The sequence below is a fragment of the Achroia grisella genome, unplaced genomic scaffold, assembly GCF_030625045.1.
Source record: "Achroia grisella isolate CSIRO2021 unplaced genomic scaffold, CSIRO_AGI_Agris_v1 utg168, whole genome shotgun sequence".
In the NCBI taxonomy this organism is placed as follows: Eukaryota; Metazoa; Arthropoda; class Insecta; order Lepidoptera; family Pyralidae; genus Achroia; species Achroia grisella.
In genome coordinates, this window is record NW_026712669.1 from 303,147 (window position 1) to 331,133 (window position 27,987).

At 34.7% G+C, this 27,987-nt stretch overlaps 1 protein-coding gene across 1 annotated transcript; it reads right to left on the reverse strand.

Annotated features, from left to right (window-relative positions):
• Window positions 1-22: 22 nt before the first annotated feature.
• On the reverse strand, window positions 23-27,832 carry LOC131841420 (cationic amino acid transporter 3-like). Its single transcript, XM_059189739.1, has 15 exons — window positions 27,541-27,832; window positions 14,474-14,611; window positions 12,849-13,000; window positions 11,787-11,915; window positions 11,464-11,619; window positions 7,971-8,075; window positions 7,424-7,581; window positions 6,831-6,950; window positions 6,016-6,101; window positions 5,020-5,159; window positions 3,984-4,086; window positions 3,359-3,477; window positions 2,151-2,293; window positions 1,845-1,953; window positions 23-1,475 (listed from the first exon to the last, which is right to left on the reverse strand). The coding sequence occupies exons 2-15, from the start codon at window positions 14,554-14,556 to the stop codon at window positions 37-39; spliced, it is 3,042 nt and encodes a 1,013-aa protein (XP_059045722.1). The 5' UTR covers window positions 14,557-14,611; window positions 27,541-27,832; the 3' UTR covers window positions 23-36.
• Between the last annotated feature and the right edge of the window lie 155 nt (window positions 27,833-27,987).

Genomic DNA, 27,987 nt, shown 5'->3' on the forward strand with positions numbered 1-27,987 from the left:
TTTCATAACGAACTTTTACATATAAACTATTATAATTTAGACTTGGTCGTCAGTATTAAAACTTTGTCGGAATGAATTTAATACTACGCTAAACTTTGCTTTCTGTCTCTTCAACGTGTCGTTTTTATCTACTTTGACATTCTTATTAATACTATCGTTACTAGAGGATTCTGTTTGATACGCGTCTTCAGGAGTTGGTGGATTTGATTTCATCAGTCTCGGTTTAACAAGTTGTGTACCACCATTAGCAAATATCGACTCTAATTTAGACTTTAAATCTTGTCTACTCATACTCGAATTGTCTTCTTCATTCTGCGGTTCATTGTCAGTCTGTGCTGAAGTGTCTATAAGATTTGTGGGCCGTAAATTTTTGCCTTTATTTGCAATAATCTCTTTCTTTAGGTCCTCAAATATCAACGGTCGGTTTGACGTTGCGGAATCTAAAGTTTCATCGGCGTTCCCTATTGAATGTGATCTTTTTCTTTGTTCATGCTCTTCGTGTTCCGTATTTATTTTATTCTGAAAAATATTAGTTAATTTTGAAATAAAATCAATTTGTTTCTCACTCCCGAAAACCATAGAATCTTCGGCATTAGAATTATTCGATTGCACACTCTCCCTAGGCTTCATGTCTTTCTCTGATTCTAATGAGTCTTCAACAGGATTGATTGTTGATTTTGGCATCGAATAAAATTTTTTGGGATTCGTTTTCGCAAAATATTTTTCATCAAACGGTGGTGGAACTGGTATATAAGGACGAACATCTTTTACATCTTCTGTTGAATCATTCAAAACCGTTTTATCAAATGTATCGGAATATCCCGATTCATCAGTACGAGAATTAGTTTCACTATCATTTGTGTCATTCAGTCGTCCTTCTTGCTCATTTAATGGTTTCTCTAAATTTACATCTTCTTTATAATTTTTTTCATCTTCTTCGCTGACTATTGTCAGATCTTCTCTATGTACTTGCGCTATTACATCATATTTAGATAATACTTGATTACCTAACGATGCATCAGATCCAGCATCAGATAATTCGCTCAAAGATTTTCTTTGTTTAGTCATCTGAATGACTTCCTTTGGTTCAATATTGTCATCTTTTAAACTGGTTATTTCTCCATAACTATCTTCTTCTGCTTGTAATACTTGATCTAAAAGATCTATTATTTTTGCCTCTTTCTCATCATTTGTTTCTATAATTGCTTGCTGTATTATATTCTCTTCAATTTTCATTTCTGTATCATCTTTAACTTCTATTGGATGAATCACTAGCTCGTGTCTATTGTCCACTTGTATACTGTCATTTCTTTCCTCATCTCTTACAGTGCTGGGAGGAGTTGGTGATTGTACTACAATTTGTACTGCTGTCTTCCCATTTTTATCCAGATGAGGATATGTACTCATGTTATCTTGTAGATAGTTACTCTTATTACGTTTATAAACATACAAGCAAAGCATGTATATGAATATACCTGGAAATAAACGAAATTTTACAAATTTGATATAAATATACTCAAAATCTTTAAAAAGTCTCCCAGAGTCGTCTGTATTGTCTGAACCACTGTTTCATATATTTCAGCCATCGAGCAGTTTTCTTTTGTAGTTTCTTTTATGCTGTCTTTCGATTTGAAGAGTGATACGTTGAGCTATTGTAATGAAAAAATAGGGTACAGGTTCATTATATCTTAGTATGACCACAGGTAACATAATATTACATCTGACTGAAGCAAGACTGAAGGATTCTGACAATTTATTAGGGGAACTGTATATAGGCGAGAGCCAACACATTTCAACAGGTGAACTCATCAATTTGTTTACTATTTCAGTTACATAGAAAGTACCTATTATTGTCCAAACAGCTACTCGAATCCATGTCTGTGCCGTGATCAGAGCCATCAGCTGTATGTTGATGTAAATACTGATGCAGGGGATGAGGGGCACCAGCGGCGTCTGTAATTTAATAACAACTTGATGAATTTACTTAATCAATTTACATACGATTATAATTTTTTAAACAATCAACCAATTGATATAGTATTAATAAATTAAGATATCACTTGTCTGAAGTAGAGCAAATGTCTGCAATAGACCTTAATGATTAATTTTGAATTTATCTAACAAAAAATACAAAACATTATTATGCAGACCTTGAAATATATTTCTTCTTTGACCTTCGGCTGCAATGCCATGATGATGATGATAAATAGAGCAATCGCATGAAGGACACCCATTGCTATCGCTATATTCTCAGCAAACGCAGCTACAAAAGCGATCACTATGCACAGTAGTACTGAAAGAATATCACATAACTTTACGTTAACTTTATTCTATTTATTATTAAGAGCACCACGTAAGTTTCTTGCTCGTTCTTCTTGTGATGTGACAGCTTTACAAATGAGAGGTGAATGATGGATGGAGATGATGGATGATGGAAGATAAAAACATTACGCCGACCACAAATAAAAGGGATAAGGAAGAATCTGATAATGAGTTAAGTTTTGGTAGTTAGCAAAATCAATATTGTAGTGTGAAAATAGAAATAGAAATAGAAAATAATTTATTCAAATAAACTTAATTTAAGCACTTTTGAAAAGTCATAACAATTTTTTTTTATCTACCACTCGTTTGGAAAGCTGTCTCATCACAAGAAGAACTAGCAAGAAACTTGTGTGTTGCTCTTTTAAATCCTTGTAAGTTTACATTTACAAGTCGAAACGTGTGAATACAAACTACCAGCCAGCACAAATATTTTGAGTCAAATATAAATATACAATAAGATTAGATCAGTCGTAGTGATAAGAACAGACCAGTCCCTACAAGCGGCACTCGTTCGCGAGTATGACGGATGAGCCAGCCATCACTGCGCTCGACCATATTTTAGGGAGCCCAATGATCCGGCCCACCACGCCGCCACATGTCTGGACATTTTAGTGAGCATGACTACTCATTCCACTCTACTACTACACTAGTTACAGTATTCGCACTTTACATGAGGATGCATGCGGCAATCAATCAAAAGCCGCTACGCTATCATATATAAAGAAATCAATATAAAAAATAAATTATAACGTTGTCCGCAAATAAACTTATTCTTGATATAAATTGCTATCATCTATAAATTCATCTTATAATAGGCTTTTTTACATAACATTTGTTTAATATGAAATTTAAAATTGCCTCTCTGTAAGATTTAGCGTAGATTCTGGCAGTTTATTATAGAATCTTACGCAATTACCATAAAATGAATTACTACCTTGTTACAAAACAAAATAAAGTTTAAAATCAATAGTTTATTTTGGACATTATTAACTTTAGATTTGTTTTGCAGTAGTTCGGTAATAATTAAAAAACTTACTGTACAATGCAAGTGTAACATAAATGATTCGGGTGGACATTTTCGATGGTGGCATTCGACAGCCAAATATTTGTTTGGGATAACTCTGGTACAGATACGGTATGTCGTTGGAGCGATACCTGCAAATTAAAATATATAAGACAATTAACACTCCACCATCTAAGCTAAGTAGAACTTATGTTATAGGTCGGTACCTATAACATAAGTTACAACTAATATAAATAGGTACTTAGATATTTTTGTAAGTGTATAAATACATAAACATATAAAACCCCTAAACCAAAATAAAATGAATACAAATGTTTATACCGTGCGAGGAACTGAACACGCAACATGGAAAGTAAAGCGATTTGCTAAATTACTAGACCATTGAGGCCGTTAAACGATAACAGTCGTGTATAACGAACATGTGATTGCGAATACTAAACATTGTAGTGGGCTCTATTTAAATAAAAGTAAAGATAAAACTGTAAATAAAAGATAAAAATTGAGTGTAAGAAACTTAAAAAACAAACGTAGAGATAGATTTTTTCCATGATTTAGACATTAATGGCTGTGCTTGAAGCACGAACAGTTATATATTAAAATTGAAATAACTAAATTAAAAAAAATTCAAATATCCTACCGTAATACTATAACAGATATAGCGACTAGGGTGTAAGACAGAAGTGTCCCAATACACATCATCAGTAACAGCTGGTTGATCTCCAAAATACCAGCCAGTACAGCTGAAAATAAAAAAATATCAATTAAATTACCAACGTAAAAATGCACTAAAAAATTACAGCAACATTACAAAAATGAAAATGTGTCCCTCTACTTTCTTTTCATGAGTTCACGGCTGAAAATATTTTAATCAAAATTTGACATGAAAGTAGATTGTGTTATGAGGATTTCATAATAAACAATGATTTATGAAATAGAAATAAACTTTATTCAAAACTAGCTACACGCCCTGGCTTCGCACGGGTGTACATTATATTTATAAAGCTTCCTCTTGAATCACTCTATTGCTAAAGCTATAGTTCAAAAGATCTAAGCGGACAGACAGCCGAAGCGACTTAATTTTATATAATGTAGAATAAAGGTACAAACACTTTAGAATTATCATATTTTTTTATTCCACTACTCATTTGGAATGCTGACTTATCATAAAAGATGGAAAAAGAATTTGTTAATAATACCTCTGGACAGTTGACACAATGTCATCTATTCCCTAGCTAAGCAGCAAGCTAAAAACACTAAATATACATAGAAAACACCCAGACCGATATAAACAATTGTACTCATGAATACAAATATTTGTATCTTGCGAGGAATCGAACCCGTGACCGTAGAAAGTAAAGTAGTTTTTTTTCGGACTACTCTAATGCTGTTGGCCGCAGCTGGCCTTGACAGCGTCACTGGACGATAGGACTGCGGGAGAACTTATGGAGTGGCCGAAGGCCAACTCTCGCTTGACGGATACGACTTTAGTCTGAGGGCACCGCTAGGGGCTCGAATCTCGGCTCAGGCCGTCGTAATTTCGATCCCCGTTTGACAGATTTGGACGGCAGCTCCATCGGAGGGGTAAGTAAAGAGGAGTGCTATACCACTAGAATATTAAACTGTATGTGAATATGATTCTTTACTATAATAAAGTGTACATCTATATTACATACCTATTAGTGTAGTAGGAACTATTGTTGCAATAACTGGTGACTGGCGTTGCTTCGTGACTTTGCTAAACCAATGCAAGAAGAGACCGTCTGATGACATCGCGTACAGCAACCGAGGTAACGGATATAGGGCTCCGATGAGGCTGGAATCATGAATATTTATTCGTTTAAGCTAAAACTATTTGGTAGAAAAAAAAGTTATAAAAATAATTTATATTTATTTATATCGCCTCAATAAATACACGTAGCGTTTTCGGATAAATTAAATCAAAAATTATTTATTTATTTAGAAAACTCTAGCTTATGAACGTCAAAATTTTTGTATTAATATATTTTCCCTACCGTCCAGTTCAGTGTACAGATTCAGTTGAGAAGACCTAGCAAGAAAATTCAAATACTTTTAATTGAAATACTTTTAAAAGCCAATTTATTTACAATGTATATTTATATAGGTGTCTATGTCTAACATTAAATGAAAATCCCGTGCATGAACAACTATTGCCATGCACGCTCGTCATTCAAATAAACGTTTAGCTTTGTTCAGTAAATATGATTTAACAGATGTTAAGAATTTATTTAAGGATAATTCCAGTACATGCTTTGGGTATCTTATTGTAAATTTTTATATCTATTCCCATAAAAGACCTATTGACTTTTTCTAAGGAATACTTGGGGACAGCAAGTTTGTCTTTAAATCTAGTATTAATATTGAGTCCTTCAGTCCATACTCAAGTATCATGTACTCAAAAACCATGTAATCAAGTAGTTCGGTAATTACTATTTATACATCAAGCAACGTCACAGCATCCAGACTCAACATGTTTAAGGTCCTTCGAGCCGGTCAGTTTATTCGTCATTTCAGTTAAGAAGTTTTTTTTATTATATCGTCTACATACAACTCATTGCACTGAAAGTTCTGTCAACGAAGTACTAGTGTAAAACAATTAACATATTTATAATAGGTATAACAATGTTTATTATTACGATAGTGTTTATTACCTGGCACAGATTCCGCAGATGATTCCAACGTAGATGACCCACTTGGCCCACTCCCAGCCCACGTTTGTGAAGGCAATGTGTATACCCTGAAATCAGACATGACTTTTTTATGTCACTGATGGGTATTCCACCTTTCAAATGAGTATCACCTTTATACGTCAAAAGAACCATGATAATCACGTCATTAATTTATTCAATTCAATTAACATAATATAAACTTACAGCTAATTGCCAACACGTTTATATTTTAAAACTATTAAACATAAGTATATACACCACTTAACTATATAATTACAAAAACAAAGTCATCATGTGACACCCGTTGTACCTCATATATTTCCATTCCAGAGGTTAGTCCTATGTACCCTGTCATTTCCCTGCCACGAGATATGGCCTCCAACTGACACCTTACAAAGCTGGTTGTTTACTAGAAGTAGCATTGTATTGGCCCAATTCGAATTTATCCGGCTCGACGGACCAAAGAATCTGAGGGTTTTTAAACCAACAGTTCCTTGGTATTGATGCTTATGAATTTGACGATAGTGAAATAACTTGAAGAATAATTATAATTCTAATGAAATATATAATAAGGTGCAAAATAGAATGTAGTGAAATTCCAGAAGATCTCAGGAGGCTTTTGCGCTTTTGAGAGGATCTTGGCTGGCTACTTTAGTAGTCTTGGCTCGACGACCCAGATAAGAGGCTAAATTCGGAGTATCGAGTCTGTATTACATTTACATTTTACCATCAGATGAGTCGTATGCTTGTTTGCCACCATCGTAATATAAAAAGTTACTGTAATGATGTTGCCTAACCTGTGTACGGTAATACGGAACCATTGTCGTAACCACTATGGCCACACTTGCGTAAATGCAGAACAAACTGCCCAGTGTGATCAGGATTGCCATTGGAATGGATTTGCGTGAATCTTGAGCCTGGAAATTGAAAAACAAATATTTTTATTACCATCCGCTGCAGTAATAGAGCGGAAGCTACAGCGCTGATTTTCCGCGGAGGTATTACGTGTTTTTTTTATCATTCATACAGAACTTTCATTACACCACATCTATACATATAAATAAAATTGGTGTAAATCATTACATAGTATAAAACAAAGTCGCTGTCTCTGTCTGTCCCTATGTATAGATAAACGTTTAAAATTACGCAACGGATTTTGAAGCGGTTTTTTAATAGATAGCGTGATTCAAGAGGACAGTTTATATGTATAATACATGTACACCCGGGCGAAGCCGGGGCGAGTAGCTAGTGTAATATGCAGGTAAATCTGCAGAGCTGATATTCATTCATTACATTAAGTTTATTTGAATAAAGATTATTTCTATTTGTAAATATACCTCTCAGAAACATCCATAAGCAAATTCTTGTTGTCGTGAGTTAAATGACTTACTTCTTCAGCTGTGGAAGAGATGGTGTCAAATCCCACGAAGGCATAGAAACAAATAGCCGCCCCTTTCATTGTGCCCACCACCCCATACGGGAAAAATCCACCCATCCCATATTCCTCGGGCAGATAGATTTCTGGTATAAACCAGTTCTCAATACTAGCTGAAAATAGGAATAATTAATTCATTAACGTCAGAGATTTAATAATAAACATTTTTTTTATGTAATAAAATTATGGAATGAAAACCTTAAATGTATACCTATAAATAAAATTGGAGTGTCTGTTTGTAATATTGAAATAACCGTTTTTTACTACATGCATATGAATATAAATGTGGTACATACACTAAAATAACATATTTTACAATTTTTGTCTGTCTGTCTGTTTGTTCCGGCTAATCTCTGAAATGGCTGGACCGATTTTGACGGGACTTTTTTTGGCATATAGCTGATGTAATAAGAAGTAACTTAGGCTACTTTTATTTCAGAAAAATAAAGTTAAATTCCTCGCAGACGAAGTCGTGAGAACAGCTAGTAAAGGAATTACTTACAGTTAACTGCACCGCCAATGATTATGAACAGTATGATGATGAGATTGATAATGGTGAAGACATTGTTAGCAACGGCCGACTCCCGCGCACCGAACACCAGCAAGGCTACAAAGAAACAAATAATCATTACTACATCTATAATTTTTTATATAATTGAAAAGGTAGAAAGTTTTAATCTTATTGTGTATTTATATTTGACACTAATAAATTAGTGCTGGTTGGTAGTTTGTATTCATACGTTTCGATTTGTAAATGTGAACTTACGATGATTATTTAAAAGAGCAACACACAAGTTTGTTTCTCGTTCTTCTTGTAATGAGACAGCTTTCCAAATGAGCGGTAGATAAAAAAAAAATATTATGACTATTCAAAAGTGCTTAAATTAAGTTTATTTGAATAAAGAATTTTCTACTCTATTCTAAACAAGCCGGGTCACCTGACGTCATGACGGTAAGCGTAACCCCCTCGGATCGATCCCCCCCTCTGATCGATCCCCCCCTCCGATCGATCCCCCGTCCAATTCAAACGGGGATCGAAATTACGACGGCCTGAGCCGAGGTTCGAACCCCTAGTGGTGCCCTCAGACTAAAGTCGTATCCGTCAGGCAAGAGTTCGCCTTCAGCCGCTCCATAAGTCCTTCCGCGGGTTTGGAGTGCCATCTGCACTCGCCCCATAACGTCCGGTGAAGCTGTAAAGGCCAGCTACGGCCAACAGCATTAGAGTAGTCCGAAAAAAAAAAAGGTAAGCGTAACCCTATATGCATGAATGAATGGGTAAGATGCTGAACAAAACATCACGTCATTAATGGATGAGACCTAAATACTGGCTATTTAGGGTTCTTCCATTAATGTTTACATTTCTTAGTTATTCTGTGGATTTATTAGATTTAGTCATTTATTTATTTATCATAGCCTTTATTCAGATCCAACTTATACATTATTTTAAAACAAACAAACAAAGCTTTAAAACTTAAAACGAAAATAGTTATTCTATTATTTGGATCTTTTTTAATGTCTGTAGATCTGTTTGCCAATCGGCAAAGGCCTCCATTCTTCTCTTTCTTGTGCCACTCTGTTCCACATTACTCCTGCCACTGTCCTAATATCATCATCCCATCTTGTGTGAGGTCTGCCTCTTTTCCTTTTTCCTTCCCTGGGATACCATCTTGTCACTTTCTTACTCCATTAACATCTCCTCTTATTATGTGACGTGCCCATCTCCATTTGAGTCTTTTAACTTTCAAATTTATATCTGTAACTTTTGTTTTATTCCGGATGATGTAGTTTTTCAGTCTGTCTGATCTCTTGACATTCAGCATACTCCTTTCCATAGCGTGTTGACAACTTGCGAGTTTACTTGTCATTTCATGACTTAAAGTCCATGATTGGCATCCATACATAAGGACGGGTAAAATGCAGGTGTTAAATAGTTTGGTTTTAATACTAATATGAAGTTTTTTATCTTTCATAACCTCTCTCATGCTCCAATATTTACTCCAGCTGTTAGTAATTCTTCTCTTTACTTCTTCATGCATCGGTTGTTCTTGAGTTATAAGCTGTCCTAAATAGATGTATTCATCAGTATAATTTATTTCAGAGTTACCTAAGAGTATCTATTTTAGAGATTAGAGATTTAGTCATACTTTTGTCTATCTAAAAGAATTAACGCTAAACACATATATAGTAATACGAGCTCAACCGGCTAACGTTGTTTTGCCGTATAAATTAAAATCGCTATCTTAAAAAATAGGAGTTGGTATTAGAAGGGATCAAAAATTTTTGTTATTTTTTCATGCTACATTATAAAAAATAAAAATATAATTACCAATTAATTTAAAAAACATTTAGGTCACTTAGGAGTATGAAAAACAGATAGTATCCGATTCTCAGACCTACTGAATATGTATATAAAATTTAATAAAAGTCGGTCATGCCGTTTCGGAGGAGTGTGGTAACTCACATTGTGACACGAGAATTTTATATATAAAACTAGCTGACTCCGCAAACGATGTTTTGCCGTATAAATTAAAATCGCTATTAAAAAATAGGAGTTGGTGATAGAAGGGTGAAAATTTAGAGTTATACATTATAAAAAAAAATGTCCAACAAAAAATGTTAGAAGTGGACAACCCTTATAACTATGGGTATGAAAAATAAATAGTAGCCGATTCTCAGACCTACTGTATATGCATATAAAATTTAATAAAAATCGGTCATGCCGTTTCAAAGGAGTATGGTAACTCACATTGTGACACAAGTATTTTATATACAAAATCTAGTTATCTGTGCTCAATACAACGTTATAAACACACATAAAAATGTAAAAAAAAATAGATGTTATCTGTATGCAAATAAACAGTAAGATGAAGTTGTTTATCTCAAGTATATTATTATACTAACTACACTGTATCTTGCCTTGAATAATTCTACTGTAACGCGAATCAAAACATATTTACTACTATAGTTTTGGCTCTGATTTTGTATTCGATATCTACTTAGAATGAAAATGTTCATTGCTATAAAATTACTTAACTTAATCTATATTATCTTAAGAACCAGTTAGGTTTAAAACTACTGGATACAAATAACTGTCCATCTAGACTAAATAGTGCTCTCCTTGCCAACATCTAAAGAAATTAAATGACATGGCATCTTACTGGATGTGCCTCATCTTCAAATGCCCATAACACCACACAATCTGATTATAGCCGAAAGGGCTGATTGCAGATAGAAAAGAAAAAAAGAAAAAAAATTCATCTATTTAAATAAATAAAACTGAAGTGTCTTTTTGTAATTTTAAATTAACAGATTTTCAATAAATGCATATGAAAGTATATACCGCACTTACATAAAAAATTGATTAAAGAAATGTAAATATTATTGTCATTTATAAACATAATTTTTTTCGGATTACTATTTATATATTTATCCCCTACCTTTCAAATGCCTATACAGTTAGAAGTAGAGTAGTAGTAGTAGTTATTGAATAGAATAGAATAGAATAGAAAATCATTTATTCTATTACTGTTATAATTCTTTTAATCTAAGTTGCGCTTGTCTTCAAAAATTCAAAATTCAAAAATCATTTATTCATGTAGGACATTTTAGCCGCTTATGAACGTCAAGTTTTTACATTATAATTTTTTCCCCTACCATCCAGTTCGGTATATAGATCCAATTCAGAAGAACTGGCAAGAAACTCAATTGAATTACTGTTTTTTAAAAAGCCCGTTTATTTACAATGTATAGGTATTTATATAGGTGTCTATGTCTAACATTAAATGAAAATCCAGTGCATGAACAACTATTGCCATGAACGCTCGTCATTACTTGAATCGTTTAGTGAGTAATAGGCTTTGCTTCTTTTAATTAAAGCAAGATACTCAGCTGAATTTCTTTTTAAAAGCAAGTTTGTTTAACATCTACGTTCAGTAATATTATGAAAATAAAAATTACATTGTTTTGTATTTGTTCCATATAAACTCCAGCCTTACCTCCCAGTATTAGAACGAGGAAGAACGCGAAGAAATCGAAGTATTGTGAGAAGGGTGTAGTCCCGATAGGTGCAAAAGTAGTGAACCATTCACTCATGGTGTTATTGACGGTGGAGTCTACAAACATACTCAGTCCCCTGGCTAGACTTGCTGTACCTGGAAATTGAATATTATATTTGAGTTGATCTATTGCAGACTCTTATGATATGTCAAATGTACCGTCAGTTCCGAGTGCTTACGAGCTCAGAAGAACAGAGAAGAAACTCACTCTTGGCTCTTGATATCCTATAAATTTACTTATTGTTATAACAAATAAATCTTACCAAATATCCCTTCGAGTATGTTATTCCACCCGACAATGAATGCAGCCAGCTCACCCATGCTGACATAAATGTAAATATACGCAGAACCCGCCCGTGGTATCCTCGAAGCGAACTCCGCGTAACACAGACCTGCAAATGTTATACCATTTATTCAATAACAACGTTTTTTTTTACTCTAATGCTGTTGGCCGCAGTTGGCCTTTACAGCTTCTCCGGATGATAGGGGACGAGTGCAGATGGCACAAACCCGCGCAACGACTTATGGTGCGGCTGAAGGCTAACTTCCGCCTGACGGATACGAATTTACTGTGAGGGCACCGCTAAGGATTCGAACTTCGGCTCAGGCCAGTGCAATTTCGATCCCCGTTTGAATTGAACGGGGGATCGATCAAATGGGTGGACGGGGGATCGATCGGAGGAGTCAATAACAACAAGTGGTCTAACGGCTTAGGACCGCTTTACTAACGATGGTTGCGGATCGATTCCTCGCACGGTACAAACATTTGTATTCATGATTTTGTTTTATGTTTTCTATATATAATGTGTATGTATTAAAAAATGTATCAAAGTATTTATATCAGTTGTCTAGTACCCATAACACAAGCTCTGCTTAGTTTGAGACTAGATGGCGTTGTGTGGGTTGTCCAGCTATTATTTTGTTACATTTTTTTTTTGTTAGATAATTTTTTGTATTCTCCCTTTGTTAAGTTGACAGAGTCATATTTGCGAGTGTATAACACCAAATAATGGCAACTATAGAAGAAATGTTTTACATTTTTTTTTTAATGGAAGACAATTTTTTTTTATTAGATCTACAAAACTGGATGTCTTACAGAATACATAACTTTATACACATAAAACAAACAATTTAAGTAATACATCCTACTAGATGTAGACACAGCATGCATAACTTAGTTTTTACACACACAAAATGACACTATACAATAATAATTTGCATTAATTTGCGAACGTAAGTGGTTTATGTAAGTAAGTGGATGAAGTGAGAATTATCCAGCGATATATTATGGTTCTAATTAGATTTTAAAAATATATGTATTTTACCTGCAAAAGAAGCGGCGACTGCAGCTACGAGGAAGGAGAGTACGACGGAGGGGCCGGCCAGGTTTAATGCCACATATCCGAGCAGTAGGTACACTCCGATGCCCAGGGTACTCCCGACCCCCAGGCTCGTGAGATCCCAGCGGTTCAAACATCTAAAATTACATACACGTCTTTTATTAGATCATAATAGAATAGTCCGGAATAAGTTTTTGAGACACTTATGTTCTGAAATTCGTCATGATACCCACGGCTACCATTCACCATCGCACCTCTCGCCATCGACAGAAAATTAATCCCCACATGCTGGAGCCTAAGAGGTTCAGAGGATCTTCCTTCCGCGTACACTTACATTGTGGAATGAACTACCTGCCGAGGTTTTCTCGAGAGAGGATTTTTCAAGAAGGGTATATTAAGGTTTTTTAAGGGTCGCCACGTGCGCATACGTGACACCCCTGGTGTTTCAGGCCTCTATAGGTTACGGCGTTTTACCAAAATACGAATTACAAAGCATTTTTAATGTTTAATATAGTTGGCTACAGACTTTACAGTTTCACCGGACGATAGAGGCGAGTGCAGAAGGCACTCCAAACGCGCTGAAGGACTTATTTATTTATTTATTTACATCGTACTAAGTGAGCTTTACAGTCTTCCAACATGCCCACTTAGGAAGATAATATACACACAATTATAAACACTAATTACACAAGAAAACAAAAGAGAAAAAAACAATAATAATAATAATACCTAATCTCCATTTAACATACTACCTAAATAATCTACTGCCATCCTACGAAACTCCAGCAAATTACAAGTAAATATGTCTAGATCTGGAAAGCAACTAACTACACCGTTGAGTAGACTCAATGCCAGAGAAATAGGAGCCTGTTTGGCCAGCTCTGTTCTTCTCCATGGAACATCAAACAAGTTTCGTCTTCTTGCTTGTACGTAATTATTGGGCGCTCTTATGGACACTGATGTTAATACCGCTTGGTTACATTTTTCACCTCTCATGACTTTGACTACATATTCCATTAATGTGGCGCAGAAGGCCAACTCATGCCTAAGGGATACAACTTTAGTCTGAGCGTACCGCTGATGGTTCGAACCTCGGCTCAGGCCGTCCTAATTTCAATCCCTGTTTGAATTGGGGGGATGGGGGAGAAATCGGAGAGATCCGGGGCACTCGCGGCTGCCCGTCCGCTCGTTATTTTATAAGAATATCAACTGTACCAATAGAGTAAGTAGTGTTCCTTGCAGTTAGTTAAGACAGGCAACCTGGGTTTTGTGTACTTTATTTATATAAAGCTTTCATAATTGCCTTTAATTCACACCAAATAATATAATCAAAAAATTTTGTGAGTCAAATTTCAAAAATCATTTATTCATGTAGGATATTTTTAATTTTTTTTTCCCTACCATCCAGTTCAATATATAGATCCAATTGTGAAGAACTGGCAAGAAACTTCATTGAAATACCTTTTTTTTAAAAGTATTTTATTCACAATGTATATCCATATAGGTGTCTATGTCTAACATCAAATGAAAAGTCAAGTAATAGGCTTTGCTCAGTAAATATGGTTTAACAGATACACGCCTATACATTCCAATTAATAAAAAATGTTTACCTTCTTAGATTCCCACCATCCAACTGGTCTGGAGTAAAGACTCTCTTCCTGTGCACGGTGGTGCATAAAGTTCTACAAGCCATTGATTAGCCCACAGCCACTATACTGGGATCCCACATTTGGGCAGCTTTATAATACCTGCAACAGGAGGGAAAAGATATTGTTAGTAATGTGGACTGATTATCTTATTGCTAACAATGTACCATGTCAGGTTGACCCCCACGCGGTTACCCCTGGAAACCATCGTGGTAAATTCTTGGTGAATTTGTCACGATGGGCTAACTGATCTAACCCTAAGCTCATCTTATCCTCCACTGGTGCCCCGCCAGCGTAATCCGTTAGCACAGGCGGGTGAACCATTCCATTATCATCCATAAAAAAAAATACCTGTCACATGGGGGAGGGTCTTACTAGTTTATATATATATTATATATATATTATTATATATATATTATAGAAATATATATACATATATGTTACAATTTTGTGGACCGGTTTTTGATAAATAAATATATGTCAACTTACATCTAACATGTTTTAATAACAGGATAAACTGAAACAAAATCTGTACGTGTAATACTAAGATCACTATTAAGATAAGATGATAAGAACTTAACCTTGTCAAATATATACACACAAATATATAAAGATGGCAGATACTTAGCTTAGTTTTGACGGACTCGGTAGTCTAGCGGTTTAGCACAACGCCGTACTTCCGATGGTCGCGGGTTCAATTCCTCGCACGGTACAAACATTTGTATTCATGAGTATGATTATTTGTATCGGTCTGGGTGGTTTCTATGTATCCCATGTATGTATTTACGATAAAAATATATATGTCTAAGTATTTGTATCAGTTATATATATGTATCTATGTAGTAGCCATAACACAAGCTTTAGCTAATTTCTATTTCTATATCGATATATATAAATAGAAATAATCTTTATTCAAATAAACTTAATATAAGCACTTTTGAATAGTCAAGTTTTTTATTCTACCGCTCATTCGGAATGCAGACTCATCACAAGAAGAATGACCAAGAAACTTGTGTGTTGCCCTTTTAAATAAAAAAATATTTAATTATATTTATATTAACAAGGATTAGGCATGCGGCAATGAACATAGAAACCGCTACGCATTTAATCTCTGTTCAATCTCCTCTATTTACTGTAAAGCTTCATCAAAATCCGTTCAGTAGTTTTTGTGTGAAAGAGTAACAAACTTTCGCGTTTATAATATTATTGAGATGTATTAAATAATATGATATTGTAAAAATTTTGTCGGAGGGGGAGGCCAGGAGTAGTCCTAGGGGGGCGACATTTTTTTTTAGTGTTTGCCTCGCCTCGATACAAAAGATCCGGTGCTGTTTTGCCCACTCCTGCCCTTTAAACTCCATTGTATGGAAATAGGGGCGAGAGCAGAGGGTATTCGATATTCTGCAGGACATATGTAGAAGCTGAAGGCTGAAGGGCTATTTCTGCCTGACAAATCCCGATATTTTTTTTTTGGATGATAATGGAATGTTGCATCCGCCTGCGCTAACGGTTTACGCTGGCGGGGCACCAGTGGAGGATGATAAGATGAACATGAGGTCAGGTCAGTTAGCCCATCGTGACAAATTCACCGGGGATGTATCACGATGGTTTCCAGGGGGAACCGCGTGGAGGTCGATCCGACATGGCACAATGCAATCGGATTATTACTAACAATCCCCTTTCCCTCTCAAATACCGATATTTCGGCAATGTTGATTGAGTTATATAGATTTTTTTTATTTTTGATGCTATAGCGATGAAACTTTATTATTTGGTCAAGATCACTTACGCGGACTAAGTCAGGGTACAGCTAGTATCATATAATTACATAGTATAAAATAAATTCGCTGTCGCTGTCTGTCCCTATGTATGTATGCTTAAATCTTCAAAATTTCGCAACAGATTTTGAAGCGGTTTTTTTATCAGATAGAGGGATTCTAGAGGAAGGTTTGTATATATAATACATGTACAGTCGTGCGGATCCGGGTCGAGTAGCTAGTATTATATGTAACAATAAGTAGGTCTCTTTAATCTATGAGTGAACAATGTATACTCACATTCCACGTGTTATATATTATATTTGATCACTGTGACGAACACAATACAGTTTTGTAATGGGAATTTCAAGATTAACTCAGCAATACGATAACAATAACTGATCTTAGATAAGATTCGTCCCAGTATTGCGTTAGACACATAACTACGGCAGATAGTGGTTTTTTTTAGTGTATGATAATGTAATGATGCATCCTCCTGCGCTAACGGTGCGCTGGCGTGGCACCAGTGGAGGATGATAAGATGAGCATGAGGTCAGGTCAGTTAACACATTCAGAGTCAGACAAATTCACTTATTGCTAGCAATGTACCATGTCAGGTTGACCTCCACGCGGTTCCTCTAGAAACCATCGTGATAAATTCTTGGTGAATTTGTCACGATGTGCTAACTGACCTGACCTCATGCTTATCTTATCATCCTCCACTGGTGCCATTCCATTATCATCTATAAAAAAAAATAATCCCCCCGATAGATAGTGGTTGTGATGTATAATGACCACAGTCACGTGTACCACGTTTTTTTTTTAAGGTAACTAAGGTAACTAAAGCTTGTGTTATTGGTACTAGATAACTGATACAAATACGCAGATATATTTTTTTTCGTAAATACATACATTTAATACATAGAAAACACCCAGAGCGATACAAACAATTATACTCATGAATACAAACTGTTAGTACCGTGCCCGCGAACCCGCGATCATCGGAGTAAAGCGGTGTCCTTTAGCGCTAGACCACCAAGGCTGTTGACAATAGAATAGAATAGAAAATCATTTATTCAAATAAACTTACACTGAAGCATTTTTGAGTCATTACATTTTTTTAATCTATCATTCGGAAAGCTGTCTCATCACAACAAAAACGAAAAAGAAACTTGCGTGTTGCTCTTTTAAATAATTTTATTATTACTTTACATTTTTAAGTTTAAGTGTATAAATACAAACCACCAATTAGCACTAATTCAATTAGATACTCAAATGGAAAAAAATATTGAATATATAACCAACTGGTTAAACAATTAATAAGAGGAAATCAGTCATAGTGATTAGAGCAGACCAGTCCCTACAAGCAGCACCCGTTCACGAGTATGAAGTCAGGTCATGAGATGAGATTGAAGTCAAGAAGGTCAGTTATTCAATTTTCAATTTTATTTATATGTATAGATAAAATGGACTTCTGCACTATAATACCTAATTCACTAAAATAGATACAATATAATTTCAATATTTATAAGAATTATAAATATGAAAGTTAGTAAGAAAAATTTTATTTATAAGTCGAAAACGAGGAAGATGCGATTTTGCTTGGGTCTAGATGGCGCTGTGTAACTTGTCCAGGGTTATTATTATTATATCTTATAATCCTCCACTGGTGCCCCACCAGCGTATACCGTTAGTGCAGACGGGAGCCCCATTCCATTATCATCCCTATAATACTCCTCTCCTTCTCTCCTCTCAGTAAGTACATAGAGATGTACTTACTGTTATCTTACTTACTTACTAATCTTATTAAATTTTTTTATTGACAACCTTTATATATACTTTTTTTTTCGGACTACTCTATTGCTGTTGACCGCAGCTGGCCTTTACAGCTTCACCAGACGTTAGGGGGCGAGTGCAGATGGCACTCCAAACCAAAGGAAGGACTTATGTTGCGGCTGAAGGCCAACTCCTGCCTGACGGTACGACTTTAGTCTGAGGACACCACTAGGGGTTCGAACCTCGACTCAGGCCGTCGTAATTTCGATCCCCGTTTGAATTGAACGGAGGATCGATCGGAGGGGTATATACATACACACATTTAACATACATATTACAAATATATATGTATGTATATATCTACATATACATACACACACATACACACGCAAAACAATTACAAACAATCGTCTATAAAAAAACTTTTTTTTATAGTAAGAATTTTTGTTAAGGTGCGTACAGATGCTAACGGTATCTTTAATACCTGATTTGACATAGTTTGTTCAACAAACATTGACTCTTTCGGTATTACAAAATTGCAAAAAAACATCTATAAAATAACATACATTTTTTTTTAATATTAGGATTATTTGCTAAGGTGCGTACAGATTCCAACGGTATCTGTAATACCTGATTTGACATCACTTAAACAAACATTGACTCGGTGTGTATACAGGGCTGGCCGAATATATTTATATAGTGATTAGACCTAAACCTAACCTAACTATAATTTGTTATATACTAGTATCTGTGATACTAGCGACCTGCCCGACTCCGCTGTATTTAATGTAATTTTGTCCGGATGTAGACTAACTGTGTACCAAATTTCATATAAATATATTTATTTATAATAAGTAGTAAGTAAGTAAGTGAAGTATATTTTATCAACAGCCTTAAAAAAAGTTTCAAACTTATAGCTTCAAAAATGGAAGTGATGAATCTTCCATACAATCTTTCATCCCCCCTTACAACCCTTAAAAAGTAGCCTATGTCCTTTCTCAGCGTCTAGACTATCTATGTACCAAATATCATTGAAATCGGTTCATTAGTTTTGACGTGAAAGCGAGACAGACAGACCGAGTTACTTTCGCATTTATAATATTAATAAGAATAAGAATTTATAAAATTAGGTGGTATATTAAGTAATGAAATGTACCTAACATTTCATTACTTAGTATCTTCGACTAACCTTTTGATTTCCTTAGATCTTAGATTGTAACGTGTATTAGACTCACAGTATGTATTAACCGCACTGGTTTGCACAATAAAACATATTCCGATGAGATCACAAAACACAGGAGTCCACGAACGCGGCAAAGAATAACTAAATATACGATAACAAAGCGTGATAAGATAAAACACAATCTCAAGATGTCTCACACGTTTAACTAAGAAAATGTTTGCTGTTACCGTGAAAACGTTCAGCTTTTTGTAAACCGTGATCGTTGAAATAATAACCGACGGCCTCGGTGGTGTAGCGGTTTAGCTCACCGACTTACTTCAGAAGGTCGCGGGTTCGATTCCTCGCACAGCACATTATTATTGTGGTTGTCTGTAAGATATTGCTTTGAGCGATAACGCCGCCTTTTGTTAATATATTTGTATCAAATAATTTTTTGAATTTATTTTTCTTAATGCACAATCATCATTACATAGTATAAATCAAAGTCGCTGTCGCTGTCTGCCAGTCCCTATGTATGTTTAAATCTTTAAAACTACGCAACGGATTTTGCAGCGGTTTTTTTTATAGATAGAGTGATTCAAGAGGAAGGTTTACACGTATAATACATGTACACCCGAGAGAAACCGGGGCCAATACCTAGTTTTTTTTTTTTTTATAACGCAGGAGACATACGAGCATACGGCTCGCCTGATGGTAAGTGATTACCGCCGCCCATGAGCACCCGCAACACCAGAGGAATTGCAAGTACGTTGTCAGCATTTTAAAAAGGAATAAGCTCTTTTCTTGAAGGTTTCAATATCGTATCGGTTCGGAAATACCATTGCTGGAAGGTGATTCCACAATGTGGTTGTGCGTCGCAAAGTTTTTAGAAACCTATTATATATATATTATTATTATTGTTTGTGTCGGTCTGTGTGTTTTCTATGTAAATATATTACGTATTTACAATAAAAATGTATTTGTATCAGTTGTCAATTACTCATGCAAAAACTCTGCTTAGCTTGGGACTGGATGACACCGTGTATGAGTGAATTGTCATAATATATTACTATTAATAATATTGGTATTCGTAATCTAGTTACACGACAGTTATTCCATATGGGGTAGACAGAGGTAAACAATGAGCGCAACATGTCCACAATAATCTATTTGAATTATTTATTTATTTATATTTCAATCCATCGCTTCAAAATCTACTGCCTTTTCTCCGATAAAGTTTTATATCGGTGTTTCCATCAGCGGCGAGTCGTTCAGCCAATATAAATCCCAGATTACTTAACCCCGATGTTAGATTAGTCAAAGTATAAAAAAGTGAGTTCATAGTCACAATACATATGATTATATTAGATAAAATATATGTTCGAGAAAGTTCTATTGACTCGACTAAACATGAAGTACAAGTGTTTACTATGTTTCTATTTTTTTATCATATTAACTATTTGAACATTTAATATTAATTCTACTAAACATCTAGTTTTGTAACTGAAGTAAGAAAGTTGAAATTGGAAATTATATTATTTTCAAAACAGAATAGAAAATAATTTATTCAAATAAACTTATGTACATTCAACACTATTGAGTAATAATCACTATTAATAATCTACCACTTATTTTGACTGTCTTATCACAAGAAGAACAAGCTTGAAACTTGTGTGTAGATTATTTAAATAATTTAGTTGTAACTTTAGATTTTTAAGTCAAAATGTGTGAATATTAACTACCAACTAGCACTAATTGAATAGACTCAAAATATTAAATACACTACCTACTGGTTGAGTAACTAAATAAGAGAAAATCAGTCATAGTGATTAAAGCAGACCAGTCCCTACAAGCAGCAATCGTTCACGAGTATGACGAATGAGCCAGCCATCACTGCGCTCGACCATATTTTAGGGAGCCCAATGACCCAGTTATAATATGTGAATACAAATTTTAAAAATTAATGTACCAAATAAACAACTCATTCATTAGCCAAAATATTAAAGATACACAACCAATTGGTTGAGTAACTAAATAAGAGGAAATCAGTGATAGTGATTAAACCAGACCAGTCCCTACAAGTAGTAAAAAACTAAATTTAAAAATATTTCAAAATTGAAATCTATTTACTCAAAGGTGACTGACGTAGTGATCTATCAACGTACAGCACAAACCACTGGACGGACCGGGCTGAAATTTGACATGCAGGTAGATGTTATGACGTAGGCATCCGCTAAGAAAGGATTTTGATTAATTCTACCCCCAAAGGGATAAAATAGGGGATGAAAGTTTGTATGAAACTTTGTCAATTTTAAACCGATCAGGCTGAGATTTTGCATGCATAAAGCTACTATGAGGGGGGAAGGAGATTGTTAGTAATATGGACTGATGATCTTATTGCTAACAATGTACCATGTCAGGTTGACCTCCACGCGGTTCCTCCTGGAAACCATCATGATAAATTTTTGGTGAATTTTCACGATGGGCTAACTAACCTGACTTCATGCTCATCTTATCATCCTCCACTGGTGCCCCGCCAGCGTAAACCGTTAGCGCAGGCAGGTGCACCATTCCATTATCATCCATAAAAAAAAAAGTATTATATATAAGCTATGGTATGGTATGGAAATGGTATGATTACCACTTGCCATCAGGTGTCAGCTCTACTATTCAATAACATATATAAATTATTATAATTACCTGAAAATGAGTTCTACGCGACTTGATAAATACTATTTCACTATATCAACACATTACGTGCAAAGATATGATATGATAAAGAAACAATTTTGATAAATTCCACCCCTAACGGGAAAAATTAACGCGAGCGAAGCCGCGGGCAATAGCTAGTATTTAATTAATGTTGTTACTCTATGATTAGGATTATTTAAATGTGTAATTATTTTTATTCAAAACAAACAAAATATATTTAATCAACAATCTAAAAAATAAGCTTCAAGCTTCTAGCTTTAATAATGACCATGTTTCCACACAACCTTTCAACTTCCCTTTCAAAACCTACCCGTATATCGCCTATGTTCTTTCTCAAAGTCTAGACTATTTGCGTACCAAATATCATTTAAATCAGTTTAGTAGTTTTGGCATGAAAGCGAAACAAACAGACAGACGATAGAGTAACTTTCATAAGTCCTTCCTTTGGTTTGGAACGCCATCTGCACTCGCCCCCTATCGTCCGGTGAAGCTGTAAAGGCCAGCTGCGGCCAACAGCATTAGAGTAGACCGAAAAAAAAGGTGTCTAGCACCCTCTGCTTAACTTAGGACTAGATGGCGCTGTGTAATTCACATAGATAGTGCTGCAATATTAAGTTTTTAAAAACTAATTGTATAATAACGAGGTTTTCTCACCACACTACAGTATGGGATTTTTCAAGAAGGGTATATTAAGGTTTCTTAATGGTTGGTAACGCGCTCGTGATACCCCATGTGTCAGACGTCCATAGGCTACGGCAGGGTAGGTAAACCAATGGCACGCGTGCCATTGACGGTACGGGACACAATATTTTGGGCACGTCGTCGCTCATAAAACTGTTTGTAGAATCTAGCTCATACTATTTTACTAATATATTCATCTACCTATGCCTGCGAGTCATATAACATTAAAAACTCGGTTAGAACCCGTTTGACAGATGAATCCAGTTCAGCATGCATTTTGCTAAAAGTAACATCGCACAAGCCTGACATAAGTTATTTGTCATCTAACCTGCAGCAACAGAAGTCACACTAATTTTACAGTAATTTAATTTATGCGTGTAATGAAAACAATCCAAAATGTACCTCTTTTGTTTACTTTATTTCATAGAGAGTTTTGATAGTATTTATTATTATTATTTTCCAAATAAACAGAAAGTCAAAATTATTTGATGGCACTTCAATGACCCCATTAAACATTTTTTGGGAAAAATGGCATGTTGATGCATAAAGTTGATGCATAAACGCCTACCCTGGGCTACAGTAACCGTTTACCATCGGATGGGCCGTATGCTTGATTGCCACCTATGTGATATAAAAAAAAAAAAAATAAGGCGAAATTGGTTTTCCATGTGTTTTGACCTCGTTGTCTGCCAAAATTCTTTATTAGACTGTATTCGTTATACAAAAATCTTATTAATATTATATATATACGCGAAAGTTTGTGAGTATGGATGGATGTTTGTTACTCTTTCAACAACAAGATGACTGCTGTCGTAGACCCCTTGCAGTTTGTTAGACCCCTGGGGGGTCGATAGACCACTTTGGGAATCACTGACCCAATACGTAAAACTTACATTTAAAATCTCCACTCAATCTCCACTTTAACTATGGGAGTCATGTGTGACTTACTTAATCTATACATATAAATAAAATTGGAGTGTCTGTTTGTAATATTGAAATGCGACCGATGGTCGCGTCTTTTCGCACGGCACAAACATTTGTATACATGAGTATGAATATAAATATGATATCATACACATAACAAAATAACATTTTTTATATTTTTTATTGTCATTATGTTTGTTCCATATGAATATAAATATGATACATACACCAAAATAACATTTTTTATATTTTTTATCTGTCAGTCTGTTTGTTCCAACTAATCACTGAAATGGCTGTACCGATTTTGACGGGACTTTTTTAGCAGATAGCTGATATAATAAGGAGTAACATAAACTAATTTTATTTTAGAAAAATAACGTTAAATTTTATGCAATTTTTTTGGCAGGTAGCTAATGTAAAAAGAAATAACTTAAGCCACTTGTTTAAGCTAATCTAGTTAAGAGCACAATATAATAGTTCCGAAAAGTGAACTAGATGTCGCTGTCTCATTTATGTATAATTTCTACATCGCGGTGGCAAGATATTTTTGTGTTATGTCTTAAGTTATAACTCGTTTTGTAATCAGTGAGCGAAATAGAGAGGAATACATTCTTAAAACGCAATATACACATATCCAGTACTATCCTTGGGTCTCATTTACCTATAGGGTCCAAGATCTAGTACAGTTCAGGTCATTAAAAAAAAAGGTTTATTTAAAAAAAAAAAAAGTTAATTTCTGCGCGAACGTAGTCGCGAGTGCAGTTACTTTTAAATATTTTGAATTAAGTATTCCTAAAACTTATCATGACAAAGAAGGCAAATCGTTATTACGAAAATTTAATTTTCGTGTTTATTACCTACACACTAGCTGTGTCCGCGACTTTGTCCGCGTGCGTAATGCCAGGATTAACACATTCAAAAGACCTAATACTCCAATAGACTATTGCTATTGAGTAAAAACAACATATGCATGATGACTAGGGCCCTCACAGGACACTGCAAATTAAACAAGCATATGGCTAAACTAGGCCTATGCACGATAAGTATCTGCAGATTCTGCCAAACTGAAGAGGAAACGCCGCTTCACATCCTATGTGGTTGTAGCCCACTTATGCATAAACGAAATATCTCCTTTGGAAAGTTTACACTCTTTCCCGAGGAGATAAAAACGATCGCTCCTAAGAATATCCTTCAATTCTTGTCCCTGACGGGTCTAGGTAGCGAACTCTGAAAAGGGCGAGCACAATAGATCTATGTATGTAGGTCGCAGTGCTACAGGTGCTACACATCTGACAATAGCCCAAACATGCCAATAAATAAAAATAAAAAAATAATCCACGTGGAATAGTGACAAAATAAAGAAAATATACTTAATAATCTAACTCAAAAACACAAAGAAATATTTCTTATCGTTTTATCTTCAACATTGGTAAAAAGTATAAAAATTAGGAATAATTATACTATATCTATATTAGATATAGTATTCTTATTCTTGAGAATTCATGTAAACAGACGTTTTATGAATCATAGATCATTTCCTGTTAATTTACCTAATCATTTATTATTTCACGAAATTATTTAGTTAAAACAATATTATGTTATCTGTGGGTAAAACTATTCAAATTTGGAACGCTCGATAACAGTTTTTTATCAGAAAATTCCTAAACACTACACTACTCATTATTAAAAATTAAATAAACAAATAACGTAATTTAAATCCCATCAAAAACATAAATGTGAAATGATAGCCGAGTTTAATATTATGATATATGCCTTGATTGTTGACTTCTACGACAAAAGAGATGAGATCTAAATGGGTGCCAAGTATTATGGTTGTGAAATGTATTTATAACAATATAAAATATCACGCTTCGTTAAAGCCGAGTTTCAAGATAAGATACTGTAGCCTAAGGTGCTAACATGTGTAGTTTTACATATACCAATTATTACTTTCGATTGCTAGTTACTATTAATATTAAAATAGGAACCGACAAGTATTTGTTTATATATTGAGGCTTACGAGATAAATATGTATATGAAAACTATCAATGTCATCAACGGATCAATGTCAATTTAGATATCGACGTTTTCATAGAATTTTTATCGATCAACTATAAGTCAAAATATAATCAATTAAAGATGAAAAATTGAAGTAAAATGATAACAATTTACCAGTTTTTTCCTTTATATTCAGGAAAAAAATACCTATCTGCATGCCAATATTTGAACTTCCAGGTCATCTAAACATGTTACTTGTCGGTTATAATTTTATTATAGTTGATCAGTGATAAAAATCACGATTTTTGGACATTAATATCTAAATAACCGTTTGAGATATATTATGAAATTTGGAAATTATATTTATATTGTTATAAGTCTCAATATATGAACCATTGAACTTGACACCCATTGTGTGATAGAGTTTTTGTCGTCGAAGTCAACAATCAAGTATATCATAATATTGAACTCGTGTAAATTACACATTTTTGTTTTTGATGGGATATGTATAACTCAAAGGTGACTGACATAGTGATCAAACAACGCACAGCCCAAAACACTGGACGGATCGGGCTGAAATTTGGCATGCAGATAAGTTATGACGTAGGCAACCGCTAGGAAAGGATTTTGATTAATTCTACCACCAAGGTGATAAAATAGGGGTAGAAAATATGAAACTTTGTCAATTTTAAACCGATCGGACTGAGACTTTGCATGCATAAAGCTACTATGACGTAGGCATCGCCTAAAAAAGGATTGTGATAAATTCCACCCCTAAGGAGATAAATTAACGCGAGCAAAGCCGCGGGTAAAAGCTAGTTGTATATATGGTTGGTACTGCCTATATTACGTTTTTATTTTATTTAACGTTACTATTTATTTTAAGTCAAAAAAACTCGTACTCTTGCCTAATATATAAAAATTAGTGTTTCCAAAATTGTTATAAATGTACGAAATAAAAGTAAAAATACAAAAATAGTAGACTTCTTAAGATAGATATAGTAGTAAATTGTTGTTCATTTTGTTGTGTATCCCGTAATATTATAAAAAATGTATGTGTTAATAAAAGCTGTAACAAGCCTGAAACTTTATATCTAAGAAAAACCATCGGATGTTTTCGCGGGAACACCTGAGATTTTGACTAGACGGCTAGTGTTGCCACACTATCTTAGGCCTCTGGAGTGGCAACTTATATATCACGAGCATTACATGACTACGTTCGTTGGTATTTTCAATGTACTTATAATTTATTTCATTGTATTTTTCATGTACTTATGGACTGTTACCTTAATTGCTAGTAATACGTCATGTCAGGTTGATCTCCATACGATTCGTCTTAAAAACCACCGTGGCAAATTCCTAGTGATTTTGTCATCTGACTTCATCTTATCATCCTCCACTGGTGCCCCGCCAGCGCAAACCGTCAGCGCAGACGGGTGCACCATTCCATTATCATCCATAAAAAAAATGTATTATATATAAGCTATGGTATGGTATGGAAATGGTATGGTTACCACTTGCCATCAGGTATCAGCTATGAGCATGAGCTCATCTTATCATCCTCCACTGGTGCCCCGCCAGCGTAAACCGTCAGTGCAGGAGGGTGAACCATTCCTAAATTTGTATTTGAATTTATAGTTCTTTTATATTATCATCTAATTGTCAGTTCTCTATTATTTAATATAAAAGTCTTTTTTTCTTATTACTACAACAATTATATATATGCATATATATAATGGTATTAATGGTATGGTTACCACTTGCCATCAGGTATCAGATAGCTGATACCTGATGGCAAGGAGATGGAGATGGCATGCTCATAGGAGCATGAGCTCATCTTATCATCCTCCACTGGTGCCCCGCCAGCGTAAACCGTCAGCGCACGGGTGCACCATTCCATTATCATCCATAAAAAAATGTATTATATATAAGCTATGGTATGGTATGGAAATGGTAAGGTTATCACTTGCCATCAGTTGTCAGCTCTACTATTCGATAACATATATAAATTATTATAATTACCTGAAAATGAGTCCTATGCGACTTGATAAACACTATTTCACTATATCAACACATTACGTGCAAAGATATATATTTATCACTTATAAGCGAAATATCATACTCAGTTTGCCACAAAACACAGAAAATATTATGCCTAGATGTTTTAGATTACTACAAAACAGACAGAAAGTGTTACAACTAGATATTAATATCATTTAATAAGTATTAGAAAGCGTTTAGAAGAAAACAGTCACTGCAACACATGAAATATAATTAAAATAATGAGTTACACTACATTGTCGTGGTTAGAACAATACGTTTTCCAGTGTATAGCGCGTTGATACTGTCTTATCTGATAACGTATACATTTGATTGGTATTTGATTATACTATCGTGAATTTATGTCGAAAGATGAATACATGATGTGTTGGAGGGTATCTAATGTTTATTACATTAGGAACATTAAAC